The sequence below is a fragment of the Asterias amurensis genome, chromosome 9 (assembly GCF_032118995.1).
Source record: "Asterias amurensis chromosome 9, ASM3211899v1".
Lineage (NCBI taxonomy): Eukaryota > Metazoa > Echinodermata > Asteroidea > Forcipulatida > Asteriidae > Asterias > Asterias amurensis.
The window spans coordinates 22,418,175-22,438,747 of record NC_092656.1 but is presented as its reverse complement, the minus strand read 5'-3'; the positions used below and the strand labels follow the sequence as shown (position 1 = coordinate 22,438,747).

The following is a 20,573-nucleotide window of genomic DNA, read 5'->3' as shown; positions in this document are numbered from 1 at the left end:
GAGCTTGAGTCTGGGGCTCTTAACCGCTAGGCCATGAAACACCAAAACCCAAAACCCAAAAGTAGTGAGAAAGATCCTGAGCATCAGTAGAGCTACAAGCCTGAAAATTCGCACATGAGAGGGAATGGCCACTTTCATTTTTCAAAGCGTGATTTCATTGGAAAAATCTGTTATGTCTCTTAGGAACTTTTGAATAGCTGAAAGGGCACAAAGGCCAAGAACAAGGGCGATTTCACAAAGAGCCAAGATTGATCTTAAGCAGTGAATCAATCTCAACTGCTATGCAAAGCGACTTGTCCTAATACAAATAACTATGGTATGGTGATAACACATGTAGTACCTCCTCTAATGTTTATACATTAAAGCAAATGTAGAGTATGGTAATGATAGGTTGAATTGCAATGGTACAATTCATAAAGTTTCTCAAAGACAAACTTGTCTTGGTGGTCTTAGTGTTTTGTCAAGAGTTGTAGTTATGATGATAAGTAACTCACTCACCAAGTTTGATTGTCTGAATCACAGCATCGCTGCTATTCGTGAAGTTGAGTTCAACTGACACCATGGTCGTAGAATACATGCAGGCATTGCGAGTGAAGCGATATGTTGCTGCAAGGCCTTGGCTGTTCATGCGATTCAACAGCTCGTACGTCTGGGTCGGAGTGAACATGGCGCTACTCACCTACACAAAAGCAAAATGTAATGTGATGATATGTTACGAGTACTTCTAAGAGACCAGCTAGTCAAGTCAACTTAAACAGAGCCTCAAAGGCTGCCTGCCTTGGGTCTTATTAATAATCAAAGTCATATAAACATCCGGTATCCGCCAATGCAGGCACTCATGGCGCTTGCTCCAAAAATCTGCACTCTCGTCAGCTGCATGAGCTTCAAGTGCACTGCTCGTGATTTACATGTAGCATACCACTTTCAGAATAATACCGGATATCCATGTGTCCGCCATGCATTGTGCGTAATGCGTAGTGCCCAATGCATACAAAATATATTGAAAGGTCAGCCAGTAGGAGGGTTAAGTAGGCACCTTATCAAAACCACTTTAGGATAAACTGCAGAAAAAAATTATCCACAGAGGGCAAATCAATGAGAAAAAGTCAAAAGCTAAACTACTTTTTTTTAATTATAAGAACAAGCATTCTTACTGTCATTCCTTGCGACTTGTTGCTGATGGAGAGTCCTTGGAGATCAGTCGCCAACGCCGGCGTCAACATCGCCCCTCCGATACCACCTCCCTGCACTGGAGGACCAACTGTCATGGATGAGTTACCATGACAACCACAACAACAACCATGCACAGTACATGCCAGCAAGGTGCGAGAGACCAAAGCACAGTGGAGGATTTCACGAAGGAGGGAGGTTTGGAGCAAGGGGAAGCAAAAAACACATAAGGGAAAAGGGTAAAACAATATCAAGCAAAAAAAAAGTTTGACAGCAAGCCCAACTGACCACCCCCCCCCCCAACACGCTTTTTACGTGATTTGAATATTGTCTGGTACAACAAAGTCACAGGTTCAAATCCTGTTTTAGTTTATTTGTCTTTGTTGAAACCTAGTCGATTTTTCTTAGTTCTTCCCAAATATGTTAAATTATTTACCCTTGTAAACTATTACTTGTTTTTTAAAAGATACATGTACCAAGTCAGTTCTCTTGTGGTTTAGTGGTTTTTTTTATGAATGAGCATAGGCGACACTTTGTTTTATGCAAAGGTCCCTCGGCCCCCACCCCAAAATAAAACTGTATCACTAGAGGAAAGCCTAGCAATGTTGGGAAACAAACTAGAATTTCTAGCACTAGCCTGCGTGTTCCAGTCAGACCAGCCATTTGCATATGAACTCCACACTTGAGAAGTATTTGTACAATGCACATTAGTGCTGGGCGAATAGTGAAATTTTGTTATTCGGATACCGCTGGCCAGTTATCCGAAATTAACCGGATATTCGAATAGTCTTTTCGCCGCTAGAGGGCGCTATTTAAAAAAAATATATATATATTTTTTTTAAATTTTTTTTTTGCCGCTAGAGGGCGCTGTTCGTTTGTGAATGAGATCTTATGGGCGGATTGATATTAGTTTTAGACAGTGTCACTCGGTTCATTCATAAAAATGACCAGATCTAATTTAAAGATGGCGATTTGCTTTTTCTTTTGATCGTGATTGACTCTACGTGAAGGAAAACTTTTGTAATCTTTGAACAAATTACGTTAGAAATGTCATTGTTTTAACTCTTCACGGAGGTGAGCATAGTTAAATACTTAATATATGCTGTTTTATGCTGTCTTAATAGAAGTTTCATAAGGATTCAGACAAAACATTCATATCAGTTGTCGCCCGACGTCCGCGGATATTCGGATATTAAAGAATATCCGGTTACTCGGTTTTAATTACAGAATTATCCGGTTTGTAAATAGGTATTCGCGCCCTATGCGGATATCCGGTTAAGAAAAAAAAGGCATTCGCGGTTACGGATAGGAAAACCTATTCGCCATTAACCGGATATTCAAATAATTCGCCCAGGCCTAATGCACATGTACATATCTAGGAAGGCATGGGACATGTGAGAAGGCATTTACAATGGATCAATCAACCATCAACACAAATATTGCACATCGCATAAAAAAACCGACAAACCAATGCCCACCAACTACATGTATAAGTACGACACTGACAGCATGCACACATACAAACCAGCAATGAAATACCAATATCAAGATCCATCTATAATGAGCAAAGCAAATGACTGTCATATTGGACTCTCTCAGCAATATTGGATTTCATATTGGACTGTCTTAGTAATATTGAGTGTCATATTGGAATCTCTCACTCATATTGGCTGTCATATTTAATGTCTCAACAATATTGGATCTCATATTGGACTCTCTTAGCCATATTGCATCTCAAATTACACACACAAACTTCACAAAAGTAATTCATCAAAAACAAATACTTGGAGTGCAAAGAAAATGCAATTGAAATTTGGCAGAACAGTGCAGAAGTATCACAATTTTATTTGTTTACACTAGTAATTACCAAACCTTGACCAAGGTATTCCAAATCTGCGACACATTCCAAGCATTCTTTTCTCCAAAGTGGGCCAACACTAATTGCTTCTTATTCTGAAAGCACTTTCACATTCTTCAATCATGTCTGTGTTAGGTTTTGTTCACCTCTCTAATTACAGCCTTCCCATAGAGAAAAAATTATACTAAAAAACTAATTCATGTGGACTTACAGTCGTCAAAGTTGAGGAGTTGGACGTTGGACGCTGGCTGATTCTCTTTCTTTTTTTTGCTTGCCTTGCCTTTGGAGGGAGTTGATTTAGGAGTAGCCTACAGGTACAGTGTAAAGGCAAAAATGTAAAATCAACAAATCTGGTACAGGCAGTGGACACTATTGGTAACTCAAAATAGTTATTAGCATAACACCTTACTTGGTAATGAGTAATGGGGAGAGGTTGATAGTAAAATACATTGTGAGAAACGTAATTTTTGAGAAAGAAGTAATTTTCCACAAATTTGATTTTGAGACCTCAAGGTTAGACCTCTCTTGCCACTTCTCAGGTTGCATCGTAAACTTTGACGTCACCCATGGTTATACAGTCAGTTTCAGGTTGAATGGCTTCTGCCTTGCACCCCAAACAAAGATTTAAGCAAAATATAAAAACCACAGAGTTAAGACTAGTCTTATCTCAAGTTAGGACGAGTTACTCTGGCCTTGTGTTTTTAATATCTCCTAGACCTAGACCTAACCCTTTTAATTATCGACCCCAGTCCAGTTAATCCAGAAGGTTGCAGTAACAAATCCTGTTTCAGGTCAATTTCTCTCTGTTCATCCCCAAAAACGTTAACAGGATTTTGGAAGCAGGGGGGTACCTTTTTGACAGGGACGTCACTATCCGAGTCACTCTCATCACTGCTGGATGCCGACGATGACGAGTCGCTGTCACTACTCGTTGCCTCGCTGCTGCTACTGCTAGATGACTCATCAGACTCGCTGCTGCTGGTGCCGTCGCTGTCTTCACTCTCTGAGGAGCTGTCTGACTTGCTATCAGAGTCCGATCCCTCGCTGCTGCTCACATCTGACAATCAAAATACAGTCACAAAATAATAATCAATTTTATTTTTTCATCGCTTAAAGGGTCTGGGTACTTTTTGTAGGACACAAAACACAATGTCCACAGATAAAACAAAACATTCACACAGTTTGGCGATAATGATGGTAGAAAGCTTCCCTTTAAATATTACTTGCTGAGGTTCCGTAGTTTTTGAAAAATGAGTCACAAAAATAATTTTCCCCTCTGAAGACAGAAGTTATTTGAGCATGTAAAACGTATTTTTGTGACATTGTTTTACTCATTCCTCAAAAACTACATGTGTAGCACCTCAGCAAGTAATATTTTAAGGTAAGCTTTCTACTATCATTATCTTCAAACAGTGTAAGTTTCATTCCTCAAAAACTACATGTGTAGCACCTCAGCAAGTAATATTTTAAGGTAAGCTTTCTACTATCATTATCTTCAAACAGTGTGAGTTTAATGTAAATCTGTGAACAAAGTTGTTTTTGTGTGTTACAAAAAGGACCCAAACCCTTTAATTTTATTTGGAGAAACAAGAAATACCAACTCCCTCGAATGAGTTACTGGATCCTTCCAGGATTACCCAACTTGTTGCTTAGCAGTGAAATTTGCTAAGCATTCTTCTTCTTTCCTTTAATATATGGACCAAGGTGAACATTGAACACAATTCAATGGGTAGTTTACTTGAAGGTATCCAGATGCTAAGCAGTAATTTCTGCTATACCAAATTTTCTATTAAATTAAAACCGGGGCACTTACCCGATCCAGACAGCTCCTCTGCCTCAGAGCTGCTGCTGGAATAGAACGATTTATTTTTACGAGTCGGCTTCTTCTTGGATGTCGGTCGGTCGTTGCTCACCCAGGAGCGAACCTCCTGAAAACAAAAATAAATTGACTGAGTTATACCCGCTTCAGACAGGCGCTGGACTCTGTACATAAGGACTCTAGGTCGACCCAAATAACTAATGGTTTCAGACAGGCGCCTTAACATAATATTTAAATTGGCTCGTCTCATGACAAGATCGACGACAAGATCAACGTCTGAAACCAAGGCGCTCCTGAGTCATTAGGAACGACTGCAAGAGTCAACCTTATTACTTCTAGTGCATCCAGTCGCTCCTAATTGTTTCAGACGTCAAACTTTTCATGTACTTAATTCAGAATTTGGTTCGGCACGACTCTGGAGCGCCTGTCTGAAAAGGGTGACATATTGCTAGGTCAAATTTCATAGAGCTGCTTAAAGGGAAGGTATATGTATAAAATTAATGGCAATAAAATCTTTTGGATAGCAGCCTACATACAGCAACTTTTTCATAGTAAAAAGCATTTTGAGAATGATTTCACTCCGAAGTGATGTGATTATGTAAAAAGATATCAGGTTTTTTATGCCACTAAATTAGAATCTGAGAAGCGTTACTGTCGTACACCAGGGCCCAGTTTCAGAGAACTTGAAATACTATCAATTTGTTCTGCTACAGCTTACGTAAAAATAGTCCCCTTTTCATGCCCCTGGTCGCGGTTGATTTGGGTCATCAGTTAAAGACACTGGACACTATTGGTAATTGTCAAAAACCAGTCTTCTCACTTCCTGTATCTCAACATATGCCTAACAAACCTGTGAAAATTTTAGCTCAATTGGTTGTCAAAGTTGCGAGATAATAATGAAAGCAAAAACACCCTTGTCACGTGGAGTTGTGCGCAACCTAAAATTCCAAATCTGTGGTCTCAAAATCAAATTCGATGAGAATTACTTTTTTCTCAAAAACTACGTCACTTCAGAGGGAGCCGTTTCTCACAGTGTTTTATACTATCATTCTCTCCCCATCACTCGTTACCAAGTAAGGTTCTCTGCTAATAATTATATTGAGTGATTACCAATAGTGTCCACTGCCTTTAAGTGCAGCCTTCACCTCCCATAAAAAATAAACAAGTAAAAGAGTTCTTCCTACCTCTACATTGCGAACGGATGGGTCTGGCAGCTCCTCAGGGAAGTTAGGCAATTCAATGTAACCCATAGCTTTGGAGTTGATGATGTGGGACAGTGATCCAAGCTGGAAATGATCCCGATCTACAATATTGAAACCAAGACACTTAGTTTTAATAATAATAATAATATTGAAGTATTATATAGCGCACGTATCTACATGTACATGTACCAAACAAAATGCTCAAATTCTGAGTACTTACAAACTTTTAGATAGATTGCAGTGATGAATTCTGAGACCCAATTATGTAGCACCTTTTAAAGGTAAAGGTGCTACGACGCATTCAGGGGCACCAGTCAACAGCACCGGGGCGAACCCCTTCTCTTTTCGAAAAGTGCTTTGGGTTCTTTTACTCCCAAATCTTCTCTGATTTCACAGGTTTGTTATTTTATGCATATGTTGAGATACACCAACTGTGAAGACTTGTCTTTAACGATTACCAATAGTGTCCAGTGTCTTTAACCACAAAATAGTAGCACCAAAGATTAACACTACAAAATCCACTTTTAACAAGGGGGAAATGACTAACCTTTAAAGACAGACTCCAGAACAGGGGCAGGCTTCGGCGACAGAAAGATCTTCTTGGCGTGTTTACTAAGAGCCCCGCCCTTCTCTCCGGGGAAGATAAGCTGACGTAAGAAGCGAGCCCGATCTCTGATGTCGTAATTCTGGTCGTACTTGGCCAAGTTCAGCACGTATTGGAATAGTAGTTTGGTCTGAGAATGGTTGAGAAATTAAATTGGCAAAATACATTAATTATAAAGAAGACTCACTCTTGCTTGATAAAGATTATCACTTTAACAAACATCAATTTGGCACAAGACAAGTCTTCCAATTCAATTTACTTCTGTTCCTCGAGTCAAGTATTATCATTCTTAACACACCTTTAAATTAATATTTATTCAAGTAAAGGGGAGTCAATATAAATTTAACTTCAACACACAGTTAAAGGAACATTACAGAATTGGCTTTTGCTAACAAAACAGTTGCTGGCAGTTTGAGCACTTTATGTTTTATCCACCATATACATAATTGCTGACAAACCTTAGCAGTTTGATGTTGATCAGCCATCGGGTTCTCCAGAATTAGTGAAAATCTGATTTTGCATGACATTGATTTGAAAAAAAAATGAATGAAAAGCTCACTGAGCGATAAGATCCAAAACGGGAAATTAGTTTTATTTATTCCTCATCAAAATGTCATTTCAGACAGAAACATTTAAAGGGATGTTTTCTACTATCATCATCATTAGACCGTGTGAATCTGTGATCATAGACGATTTTTGTTCTTACTAATTCTGTAATGTTCTTACATACAACTTACACCGTTAAGATACTGATAGAAGAAAGCTTACCTTAAAATATTACATGTTGAGGTTCGGTAGTTTTTGAGACATGAACATGAGTAAAACAATGTCACGAAAATCACTTTACCTGCTTAAACAATTTTTGTGACTTGTTTTGACTCATTTCTCAAAAACTACAGCACCTGAGAAAGAAATAGGGAATCTTTCATTATCTTCCAAACTGTGTGAGCTTAATGTTATACTGTGGACATTATGTTTTGCGTTCTAATAAAAGTACCCAGACCTTCTAAGCAAGTTCTTGATATGACTTAACATTACCTGTTTGGAGTTGGTAAGAAAAAGCTTTGCTCCTAGATTCAAGATCTGCATCTTGACGATGTCTTCCTCGTTGGTGAAATCTTTAGCCATCTTGCGGAGGACGTCTGGGGCGATCTTTGGCACCCGGTCAGAGTACTCACCGATCAGCCACAGGATGCTAGCCCTTGCCATTGGCACCTGTTAAAGAGACAGAGAGAGACACACAGACAGACAAACAGAAATGTTAAAAAAATATAAACTAAATATTGAAAATTTATCTCATGAAATGTCTTTAGTAATGTTCATCATGTCGGTTGTAAGGCCGCTGTCCAGTCTGTTCTGGGTTGGCCTGCTTTCTCCCTATGGCTCACCTCCACTTAGCCCTGTCCGTCGTTGCATGTCATTAATTTTGACACGGAGCTCTGCCACATCTTGGGCGGTCCGCCAATGGTGTTGACTCTTATATAGTGCAATTCCAAAGAATGATCATTTGATCACTGGGCCATATATTTGTATCCTTAAAAAATCTCAGCTCCCAGGAAGTATGGAATTATCTAAGTCCAAGTCTCTGTGGTTTACAAATAGTCACCCAAGGACCTGTGAACTTCTCCCATTGTTTCTCAGACACCCAATTTCAAACAAGGCGAGTTAATTTGCAGCCGATTTCGCAAACGCAACTTGTGCTACAAACAGTGCGAAGTGGCCTTAAAAGCCATTGGACACTTTCGGTCAACAGTATTGTCCAGGGCCCACACTTCGTGTATCACAACTTATATATAAAATAACAAATCTGTGAAAATTTAGGCTCAATCCATCATCGGAGTCGGGAGAAAATAACGGGAAAACCCACTCTTGTTTCCGCGAGTTTCGCAGTGTCATGACATGTGTTTAAAATAAATCCGTAGTTCTCGCTATCGAGATCTGATATTTTTTTAATGTTTTCCCAAAAAGTAAAGCATTTCATGGAACAATATTTTAAGAGAAGTCTTTCACCCTTACCTTCTATAAACCCTGTAAATTATTTGTAAATCTGTGAACTTTTTTGTTTTTCTGTACCGAAAGTGTATAATGGCTTTAAGGCCAGACAAAAAAACTTTTCCTGCAGCCAAGTTCACAAAACGCAACTTGTGCCATAAACAGTGCACAAGTGGACTAAAGCAGTTGCGTAAGTTTTCATGAAATCGGCTGCTGAACGGTAGTCACCCACAGGTTGTCCCGATTTATTTTGAAGGAGCCCAACACTAGCTCATTGGTAAAGTCTTACGTACCGTGATGGCGTCAGCCAGCTTAGCCATGTGGCGGATAATCTCCTTATGCTCTGTCGGATTCATCTGCAGTAGTTTTTTGATCACTACTACACTCTCAGCAACCACAGCCTCTGCAGGTGACCAAAAAATAAAATTAATTATAGTAATAGAGGCTTCCTATAATCATAGCAGCGCTTGATGCTTAAAGACACTGGACAACTTTGGTAATTGTCAAAGACCAGTCTTCTAGCTTGGTGTATCTCAACGTCTGCACAAAAAAAGCAAACCTGTGCAAATTTAAACTCAATTGGTCATCAAAGTTGGGAGAGAATAATGGAAGAAAAAACACCCTTGTCGCACGAAGTTGTGTGCTTTCAGATGCTTGAATTCGAGACCTCAGCTGAGGTTTCAAATTCAATTTAAATATTTTAGTTAGAAATCACTTCTTTCTCAAAAACTATGTTACCTCAGAGGGTGCTGTTTCTCACAATGTTTTATATTATCAACAGCTCTCCATTCTTCATTACCAAGTAAGTTGTTATGCTAACAATTATTTTGAGTAATTACAAATAGTGTCCAGTGCCTCCAGTACATTATACACTCATTGAACCATTATCAGCAAAGTTTATGGATTTCAGAAATGGTAAGGGAAGAATGACGACCGGGCCCAATTTCATAGAGCTGCTTAGGCAAAAAAATTTGCTTAAGCAGAAACATCCTTGCTTTGTAAAATCAGAGTACCGGCCAAGACTCCACTCAATTGTTATGCTAAGTAAACAACAGCAAAATACCAGTCACAAGCAATATATATGGCATGATAAAAATTTTGGCCAGTAAAATGTGTAAAATAAGCAATCTATTTCCGTGCTTAAGAAATTTTTTGCTTAAGCAGCTCTATGAAATTGGCCCCTGTTTTAAAAAGGGACTATGCCTTACCGTCTCTATTTGACATGAGCCCCATCAGACCATTCATACAAGAGTCCGTCACCTCAGAGATGTTACTGGCGCACCTCCCTATAGCCTGAATGGTAGCTGCAACAAAGTCTTTGTCTGAGCTTGTCACATAGGTCTGAAGATAATGACATAGGGGAGAAAGGTTCAGAGGGGTTGAGAGCATTATACAATTGATGTACTCTGTGACGGGATCCATGGTGTTTTGTACACGCTTTGTATCGCTTTCGGGGGGTATATTCATTCATACCCAAAGAGTTATTAAAGACTGGAACATATTACCACCACAGACATCATATCTATCAAGGACAATAAGACTTTTAAAGAAGCTGTTATAATCCACCTCTAAAGCACCTTAAAACTAAGGCGCAGGACAAACCATGATACCCCTGGAAGTGATCAAAATACTTTTGAGAGTGCCCTCATGCTGTCAGATATACGGCGCATTGGACGCTATCATCTCACCTGTAACTCTCTGAGAATGGTTGCAATGCTGGTCTCGCCAGCGATGTTAGTCAAGATCTCCAGCTTGAGAAGACGGATGTGCGTGGGGTCACTCGATCGCACAAAGAAACTCTTGAGGAAGGGCTCAAACATTCCACGTCTCTTGGCACTCATCGTGGCGATGTTACTCAGCACAATGGACTGAACTTCCCTGAGAACGATTTTCAAAAACATAATTATAATTTGCTGTATTGTTTGAAAAAATTGTGTAAACATTTAGAAGTTTGGCAAAAACATTAAAAAGATGGAAATTTGCACCGGGATAAAGAATATTAATGTTGGTTTTACCTATTTGTATACACTGACATGACTGATGTGTGTTAGAACTGTATACTCAGGACTTTCCCCGAGTTCTGTGAACAAAATCACAGGCATATCACTAAGGTGGGAATCGAACCCACGAACTGTGCAATTCTAGAGCAGTTTCTTACAAACAAAACATTATACAGTTTATTGTGCTTTCTTTGGATACACCATGTAAAGAGATATCTTAAGGATGTGTGCCCATACTATCTTGTCCATACATCATGTAAAGTTTTGTGAACAATAAACATGGTATCAGAGATGTTAAATTTGCATCAGGGAGAAAGAATATTAATTTTGGTTTTTACCCATACACCGATGTGTGTTAGCATTGTATACTCGATACTTTCCCGAGTCCAGGCATATTACTCCGTGAGGTTCGAACTGTACTGAGAACTGAGTATACAGTGCTAACACACATCGGTGTACGGGTAAAAATTAATATTCTTTATCCTTGATGCAAATTTGAAATATCTCTTATATCGTTGCGGTACCCGCTGCCAAAACTCGGTAGTCTAGTTGGTAAGACACTGCTCTAGAGTTGCAAGGGTCGTGGTTTCGAATACCACCTGAGTAATATGCCTGTTATATTTTTTCACAGGACTCGGGGGAAAGTACTGAGTATACAGTGCTAACACATCGGTGTATGGGTAAAAACTAAAATTAATAATAAACATGATAAACAACAAATCAGCTGAAAATATACTTGTAACTCTCCCCTCTATATACTAAAATAATCATCTCTGCAAACATGGCAAACACACACAACAGGCCTTACTTGAGATGTGATGTCACTGATCGGTAGAAGTAACCAAAACTACCATACAGGCATGTACCAAATAATTAAAAAATACAATTCTTTATCCCTGATAAGCCAAATTAGCATCAACAACATAATAATAATGACAAAAATAAAATAAACAAACCATAATTACCTATGGCTCCTAAGTAGTCGTACCAACGGCTTAGCAATTACTCCGACTTCATTTTTAGGTGCTAGATGGTGATACATCTGGGCTACTGCCATCACAACCTACGCACATAACAAAAATACAGGTATGTGTATTGCCTGTAGAATACCTGAACCTGTACATTGCATGTTGTGGCCGAGAGGATTAGAACACCGAATTCAAGCTCTGGTGTTTCTGATCAGCAGAGTGTGGGTTTGAGTCCCAGCCTATAAGTAGGAATACATGATATAAATGCTCTGAAGAGTCTGATTATTTTTTCTTTACTTACGGCAGAGTTCCTGCTCTGTAGCAGTGGTTTGACACTCCTCAGCAGTAGTCGGTGATCGGTGTCCATGACGTACGGCTTCTTGACTGGTTCATCCTTCTCCTTATCAGCATCTTCCTCCTGCTCCTCCTCCTTGTCACTGTCCGAGCCGTAGAAAGACTTCTCATTCTCTTCTTGGATCATATCCTTAAAGAAAGAGACAATTGTAAAATAATAATAATAATTGGTTTTTATATCGAACTTTACACACCCGAAGTGAGTCTCAAAGCGCTTCCGACATTGGGTGCGTTCGTTTAGCTCCCCAGGGTCGACCCCGGTGCGTGGCGTTTTTTTTACCAGGACGAACGTGGGTAATTATCTGCACACACTCGTCCTGGAAAAAAAAAACGCCACACACCGGGTCGACCCAGGGAAGCTAAACGAACGCACCCATTATTACCCCTGGTCACTGGGCTATTAAACCATCTCAGCTCCCGAGGAGAACACCCTGTGCAACAAACTAAGCTAAATCAATCACAAGAACCATCTCTGCTCTCACAGGTACCCATTTACCCCTGGGTGGAGAGAAGCAATTTTAGAAAAGTGTCTAGCTCAAGTGTCACAAGCCACGACACACCACTACGTCACAAAGCACTGGTAAAGTGGTACAGAAACAAGTTGGAGAAACAGCCAGGGCTCGGCCTCATAGAGCTGCCTATAGTACAGGTCCGTACGTCAGATATTTGGATCCAGCTGGATTTTCATGCCAAAATTTATTTTATTGGACGACTTTGTCAAATTTAGGGTGCTGATTTCAAAAAAGTAGGGTACAATTTTTTGTAATGGCGTCTTCAGCACTGGTAAAGTAGGAGAGAAGCAAGTTGGAGAAACAGCCAGGGCTCCATTTTATAGAGCTTCTAAGCAAAAATCAGAAGGAAACCAGTCACAAAGTGTACTTGTGTATGTACTTTACCCGAGTCCTGTGAAAAAAATATCACAGGCATATTCCTCGGGTGGGATTCGAACCTACATTTGCAATTCTGGAGCAGCGTCTTACCAACTAGACCACCGAGATTGCCTGGAAGCTAGAGGCAGTTTGAACCGAGTAAATGAGTAAACACCCCCAACACACATCGGTGTATGAGTACAAACCAAAAATAATATTCTTATTCTTAACTTGGCTACTTTTTGTGGTTTAACAGCTCTAAGAAATTGGGCCCTACACTTACTGCCTTGTTGGGATCCAGGAACTGCGTCCTGGAGTACCTGGTCAGCATGTTGATGATGACGATCTGCCCCCACTCCTCAACGTCGATCAGGAGGTTGCACAACTTGCGGAAGTTTTTATGGATGAGGTCGATCCTGTCTGGACAGACCTCCTCGAAGGCGTTGACGACACTACCGGCAACAAGCTGATTTATAAAGAAGAAACAGATTAATGAAGATTGTGTACTACTGTTTTATAACCATTTAGCAGAGTTTTAAAAGAAAACCCATGTTGCCCGTAAAGATGGTGTCTATTGGGAACTATCATCATGTAACTTCTTAGCACACAAATGACACATAAGGACATTATGTCATTTGTGACATTTTGGTTCAGATGGGTCATTCAATGACTGTTCGAAGCTAAGCAAATAAAGTTCAGTTTTGTTACCTTATTCATAGTATTGTATCTAGCGGTTCGTTATTTTGAGTTTTGTATCTTGATTTATCTTTTTCAGGAAAAAATTATAATTGAACAATTTAACAGAATAACAAGGGGACACAGTATATATTTAAACAGTGTGTTTATTATGTAATGAATCATTTCAAAGACAGTGTACACTTTTGGTAATTGTCAAAGGCCAATCTTCTCATTTGGTGTATCTCAAATAATAAACCTGTGAAAATTTGAGCTCAATAGGTTGTCAAAGTTGTGAGATAATAAAAGAAAAACACCCTTGTCACACAAAGTTGTGTGCGTTTAGATTTCGAGACCTCAAATTCTAAATCTGAGGTCTTGGAATCAAATTCATGGAACTTTTCCTCTTTCTCACAAACTACATGAACGTTACTTCAGAGGGAGTCGTTTCTCACAATGTTTTATACTATCAATATACTGCCTTTAAATGTAATGAATCATTTTAAACTTACGGTGGTTTTATCAGCGAGTAGTTTCTCAATGACTTCTATTAGTTGGTCCTTCTGTTCTGGGTCAAGACTAACAAAGAAAAAGACAAATCTCATCAATTTGAAATGAATAGCAATAACTTCTTTCCATAAAATATGCAAATGATATTCATGTATGCGCATAACCACCAGTTTCCTGCAATTCAGTAGAGGTGATTTGACTGTAATAATATCAAAGTCTTATATAGCCGAAGTATCTACTAACATGGTATTCAAAGCACTAAGTATACATTTAAACCGTAAAATACATGTAGTTTATTGAAGTTATGAATTCTGAGACCAAATTATGTAGCACCTTAGTGGGGGTTTACAAGGTGCTACGGCGCATTTAGCAGCCACAGCCAGGAACCCCTTTTTTATTATAAATGCTTTGTACAAAAAAGAGAACATCATGAACAATGTGTAACTGCAGGAAGTCCAGGCTCTGTGGCTCTGTTGCAAACATATGATATCAAAGGTTCATGGTTTCTATCGGCTTCTTCTGAGTTCTATAGAATTTTAGTGAGTGATGGGTGATGATATTTTTACCACCAGCACAGTTTCATCTGGTTTCATCTGGTATAAGCCAAATATGCAATCTACCCCCTTTAATTAAGCTGCGAAATCATCTGATATAATCACCTTCTTTTGACTCAATTTTCCCAGGCCATGTTTTAACCCCCTAATTGTGTTTCTAAAGCACAATTAAACGTGGCCAAGTGATCTCACTCCACACCAGTAAGACTGGATGAACTGTCCTAGGTATTTATCAATGAAACTATGGCCAGCCCGCACCATGAGAGCATACCCTGCATACAGAGTATGCTGCGCAAAATACACTTTGCAACTGAAATTGAACCAACTAGCTATGCTTCTCCACCAAACCCAATGATACCTTCCAGTTTACTAAAACACAATATTATAAAGTATCGTAAATACCTGTAGAGTTTAGGAATGGCATGAGCGGCAGTCTTCCTGACGTAGGGCGACATATCATTGACACTCTCCTTTATAGCCAGCATCATGATTGGTACAATCATCGGTACTCTGATGCTAGACAGGACTCGTAGGGCAGAAGCTCGAATCAACTGATTTGGATCCTAGAAATCAATATCAGTCCGAATACTTTAGTTAGTTATTTATCAGTCAACACCACATTTATTAATAGGATTTCTTTTGAGCTGAATGGAAATGTAACAAAAAGACAGAAAACTGATTCATTACTTTATAAATTGACTCTTTACGAGGGGGATATCAGGACAGCCACGATGCTGCTAGTGAATGTGGTCTCATTGTTTAAACTACATACCACTCTCCAGCAGTGATGCTTATCATCACAGATATTCCCCTTGATTCACCAAGCGTAAAAGGAGTAACCTGGCTGTATTCCTACCCCCAGCCTATAGTGGTTAATAAACAGCACAAAGAACCAAGTGGTCTCCTGAATTCCCCAATCTACTCCACGGCAAGCTCTTCTCAGAGCTGAAATAGATTTTTTTTTTCACCACACCCCCCTTAACATCTTATGAGAGTTCACCCTTACCTTCAGCGCCTTTTGGAATGTACTGATTGACAGCAAGGCCAAGTCTTGCTGCTCCTCTGCGTATCGCACCAGGTAAACATACACCAACTTCTTGATCTGCAACACGGAAATAATTCAGCCCATGCTACTGATTAACGTCACAATCACATTTCATCTCACTCTAAAACTAAGCAATGTACATCAAAAGTTTGATATATTTGTGTCAGAGTTCCAAAATCCATTTCACTTAAAGGAGCACATTGCCTTGGATCGTTCGAGTTGGTCTATAAAAAGTGTTTAAAACCGTTTGTTATAAAATTTATGTGATTGGAAAGATGTTTTCAAAGTAGAATACAATGGTCCACACAAATTTGCCTCGAAATTGTGTGGTTTTTATTTTACTTTGCAAACTAACAAGGCCGGCCATCTATGGGAATCAAACATTTTACTCCCATAAATGGCCGACCGTTTTAGTCAACGAGGTAAATGGAAAACCACGCAACTGCGAGGCATGTTTGTGTGGATCACTGAGTTCTATTTTCACAACATGCATTTTGTATTAAAAACAATTACAAACACTTTGGAAAGACCAACCCGACCGATCCAAGGTGTGTTCCTTTAAGAAAGCCTTCCTTGTTATTTCAATTATCATACATGTATATCATCACTTTTCCAAACGCCACTAATGAGGTCTACCATAACCAACATGCACAAAAATGTCCTCATCTCAAAGCGGTCTCAAGACAAAGAACCCATAGGTATTTATTAAGCTTTTTTTGTTGACACTTTACCATGTTTACCTCAATGTTCTTTGAAACAACATTTTTCACAACAGCTGCAAAAAGATCGGACGCATCCTTGCCTTTGGCGATCATCTGAAAGTTTGAAACAAGAGAAGTTCAATGAGTTACAGGCATGGAATTCATTTTTGAGAGAGCAAGGCCAGTTGATTTTGCAAAGGGTACTACACAGAAACATTTTAAAGTCTATGGAAAACTTAAACTTTTAAAGGGGCAACCGCTTAATTTTTAACAGGATTTGAGAGAGAATTAATCCTATAGGAATTACATGTACATGTTTTAAATTTGGGAGCCTATGGACCTATTCAGAAGAATTTAAAGAAATATCAGACTTAAACTTCAAATTTGACCCCGGCCCCTCTTTTTTGGTTAATAAAAACAAAGATATTGAAGACCGCCGAACTCGTCCTGTCATGAGTTTACTGGCAAACCTGCTTAAAACCCCTGTCCTCAGGCCTGCAGTCCATTGTAAAGATGGTAAATTTCAATCCCTGTCATCGGCACAGGTAAAGTGTGCTATGAGCATTAAAACAATAAATCCAATTTGGATTGATAACTGATAAGTTTTAGTTTTGATATTTAACAATACCATACTTTGTCTTTGAGATTATTGTACATTGCAAGGACTGATTCAAAACACCAAGCACTATTTGCCTTCAAACCGAATGACTCATTGACCTTCATGGATGTAACAGTAACCATAATGTCTGGTGCAGCTTGGGGTACTTTTTTATTAATTACTTCCAGCAGTGATTTGATCCTTTTATTTTTAGGTGCAGTTTTGACGATCAACTCAAGGCAATGGGGGAATAGATATTAATATGATGGCTTGGTACATTGTAACTGATGGGCAAACTTTTGTTTTTTGTTTCAGTAGGAGAATAGGTGGGTACGGCGGGGTTTAATAGATTGTTGCACACCCTATTGAATTGAATTAGATTGATACTAAGCTTGGGTGGGAGATATCGATTTATTTTATTCACGATATATCGCCGACAATATATCATAGCAATATTCGATATAATCACGATTAATTAAATTTGACATCATCAGTCTTTAAACTCCAAGTGAAAGTTGTAGAAGAGACAGTCATAGCATAAGAGAGGTGTTCTAATGACCTATTCTTCTGGTTTTACTCCAAACCTATGGGGTGCGAGATGTCTCAGCTAGCAAATACATCGCGATATTTAATCGATATTGCGATATATCGTGATTATCGCGATATATCGATATTTCGATTAAAACCAAATCCATCCGATATCGAAATCGTTTCCAAATTAATATCGCGATATTCGATAATATTGAGATATCGCCCAAGCTTAATTGATACCATTAATGGCATGTCTTGACCAACTGGTAAATTGGCATGTTGTGGTCGAGCGGTTAAGAGCACCAGACTTCACCTCTGTTTTTTCTGACCAGCGATGTGTGGAATCGGATTCCAATTGTGGAACTTGTGAAATTGAGTAAGAACTTTACCGTATGCTTTTTACATACATCTAGGTTCTGTGGATTGACAGTGCACATAAAATAACCCACAACACTTATCGGGGAAGAGTAGGGGCTAACCCAGGTGCTTCTGGTTCACGTAGCAAGCACCCTTGTTTACAGGTTTCCTCAGACTTGTGAGCTTAGTACATGTACAGTGATTAAGCTCACTTATGATGCATCCCTGGTTTCATTACCAGAAATATACCATAACTACTAATAAAAAGGTCTTATTCTGGACTTTGTACTTTCTTTTGTTATTGTATTTATATTTTGCTTGTACAGCGCCATGACCGTCATACCTGACGGACCCGAGCGCTCTATAAAAGAAGAAGCCACTAAAAATTATTATAACTTTGTAATAAAAAATGACAGAGTACAGTTTTAAACATTGAGTTACACCTAGAATTCTTAGAACCACAAAGTTGAAACTTTGACAAAAGAATGCTATTATTACAATGTCCTTAAGCTTTTCCCAAACCTTAGCTTAGGCTCCAGCTCCAGCTCTGTTTGATGTTGAAGCGAATGACCCTGAAAACTGCAGTTTCTCCAAAATTGACAAAACAGAGCCTAAGATGGAGCCAGAGACCAAGCCTAGATTTGGAGAAGACCCCTGAAGAATGAAGGTTCCTGACCACCCTTCAGACATTGTTTTGTGATACTTACTCCAATAATTCTCTTCATGGCCTCAAGTTTGAGACTGTCCTTGCTCCCATCAAGCATGGATTTGAGGTCTTCATGCCTAAATACAAGATAAATGACCAAGCTGTTATCATTATTTTGTTCATTGACTCCACAACAAAAGTAAAAGAGCCCATGCAAAAGTAAATAGGTGACTCGAGCACTTGAATTGGCTTTGTGGCAAATTTGATGTTTGTACACTGTCCCACCACTTCATCTGCCCATTATTACCTATGAGCTATTTGCGATAACGTTACCCTCATCCCGACGGCCGCAAGGCCGGGGGGTTACGAGATTCTCCCGAGCGGCAAACAACAATCTGGTCAAACAGCCACGTACAATTTTGACAGCTATGAGCTAGGGCTAGTCACCAGATTTGCCCCATTTGTACCACTTTCATTTTCAAAAATCATGACGCAAATTTTAAGGGCACGAGCTTGATCCTCAATAATGTCTAATGAATCCTATTAATTATCAAATAAACAATACACATTACTTTGGTTCAATTTCAGATCGCCATTGGTGTCGGAAATAGAAGCTACATCGTTAAGTTTATGCATGATAACTATTGTCATAATAATATCCTAGTCTGACACTGCTATGCATTCCGTGACTGAACGTACTTTTTGTAGTCAGCAGCAAAAAATCCTCCGCTGGCAGGATCACTTGCAGTGTCTGTATCCGCTGGAGCTGTTGACGGGGTCTTTTCGTTGGCATACGACCGCTGGTCAGAGCTATGATGAGCCATGGTATTCAGGTTTTCGTAATCCTGAAAAATGATATGAAACGATATAAATCAGCACTTTCAGAAAGAAATTTGCCGACAGAACATCAGGCAATCCGGCCGGCGATGCTGCATGAATCGATTGCAGAAACCAATTATTAACCTCGTTTGCATAAAATGACACATTGGGGATCGTTCGTATCTCGTCCCCGGTTATTCATTGCAAGCAGTAACTGAGCCCATGCTAAATAAACACCTGGGGGAAAGGTTATTAAACAAGCTGTCCGCGTAGATGTCCTACTTAAACGTTTAACCTTTGACATGTGCCAGTTTCTTTCCCGTACATAAAGTGGGATGGGCGCGGCATGTTAGTGCTTCATCAGCAGAACTCAATGTGTTTTTTCTCAGATTTATTTCAACATAAAATCATCATTTGTTTTTGGCCCATTGATAGAGTAAGGCTACACATACTCTTTCTTGTCAGAGGATCGATGTGTTGTATGTGTTAAATGCCAAACGAGATAAGTGAATTTGAGGAAAGCCCCCGGCGGGTCCTGTCTAAAGTCTATGATTGTTCTTGTCGGACCATGTTGTAGAAAAATGGTTGGCCTTAAATAATAATCTAGTCAATCTATGGTTTTACCTAGACAAACGTGTAACAGAAATGATTTTTTGTTGCACAGTGTCTCCTGTGGCCTCCCTAAAACAATATCAAAAAGGTAGAAAGATATGAATGATTACTAAAATAAGATAATGATAATAAATAAAAATCATAATAATGTTGATTGGTTCCTTGCTATGCATCTATATGCGCTATAAAAGAATGGTTAATAATTATTTATTATTATCTAATTTAGAAAAATTGAAAGTGCCGCTATAGGCCCGGCGCGGAAGTGTCCGCCGATTCGATGCCGTTATCGGTCACTCAACATGGGCTGAGTGGAGGAGGATGATTCGAAAGAGGAGCTTTCATGAGAAGAAGTTTGACACATTTTGCCATGGGGGGGGGGGGGGGGGGGTACACTCCGCATCTCCAGCCACACCGCCTAACACATACATAGGATCGGGGGGGGGGGAGAAAAAGTTTAGAAATAAAATGCGCTCATTGTATCATCAAGGAGGGCGGTATACTCTTCCCACGCAACGCAGCAGCAGCGGGCTCTCAGGTTCTCCTCCGGTCGTTATTGGAAAACATGATATCACGGGAATAAATAAAACTCCAATCAGTTTTTGTAAGTGGTCATTTTATTCTATTTTGTCCCATTTGTCGTCTGTGTGTCAACGAGGTTTCACGTGTTACTAGCTAGCGATGTAGCTAAA

The 20,573-nt window shown here is 39.4% G+C and overlaps 1 protein-coding gene across 2 annotated transcripts in view; it reads right to left on the bottom strand.

Annotated features, from left to right (window-relative positions):
• Positions 1-19,380, bottom strand: part of LOC139941389 (AP-3 complex subunit beta-2-like) — a 29,646-nt gene extending 10,266 nt beyond the window's left edge. The window contains exons 1-20 of one of the 2 annotated variants that reach the window (XM_071937856.1): positions 19,153-19,380; positions 18,515-18,590; positions 16,361-16,435; positions 15,582-15,677; positions 14,978-15,138; positions 14,024-14,090; positions 13,120-13,302; positions 11,915-12,097; positions 11,611-11,708; positions 10,334-10,523; positions 9,854-9,986; positions 8,939-9,048; positions 7,692-7,868; positions 6,597-6,783; positions 6,032-6,150; positions 4,842-4,956; positions 3,880-4,085; positions 3,240-3,336; positions 1,155-1,261; positions 499-679 (exon numbers count right to left, since the gene is read on the bottom strand). In XM_071937856.1, the coding sequence (XP_071793957.1) occupies positions 499-679; positions 1,155-1,261; positions 3,240-3,336; positions 3,880-4,085; positions 4,842-4,956; positions 6,032-6,150; positions 6,597-6,783; positions 7,692-7,868; positions 8,939-9,048; positions 9,854-9,986; positions 10,334-10,523; positions 11,611-11,708; positions 11,915-12,097; positions 13,120-13,302; positions 14,024-14,090; positions 14,978-15,138; positions 15,582-15,677; positions 16,361-16,435; positions 18,515-18,590; positions 19,153-19,277 (2,686 nt within the window). In that variant the 5' untranslated portion in view covers positions 19,278-19,380. The remainder of the gene's footprint in view (positions 1-498; positions 680-1,154; positions 1,262-3,239; positions 3,337-3,879; positions 4,086-4,841; positions 4,957-6,031; positions 6,151-6,596; positions 6,784-7,691; positions 7,869-8,938; positions 9,049-9,853; positions 9,987-10,333; positions 10,524-11,610; positions 11,709-11,914; positions 12,098-13,119; positions 13,303-14,023; positions 14,091-14,977; positions 15,139-15,581; positions 15,678-16,360; positions 16,436-18,514; positions 18,591-19,152) is intronic. The other variant, XM_071937857.1, reaches the window with a different exon arrangement.
• Between the last annotated feature and the right edge of the window lie 1,193 nt (positions 19,381-20,573).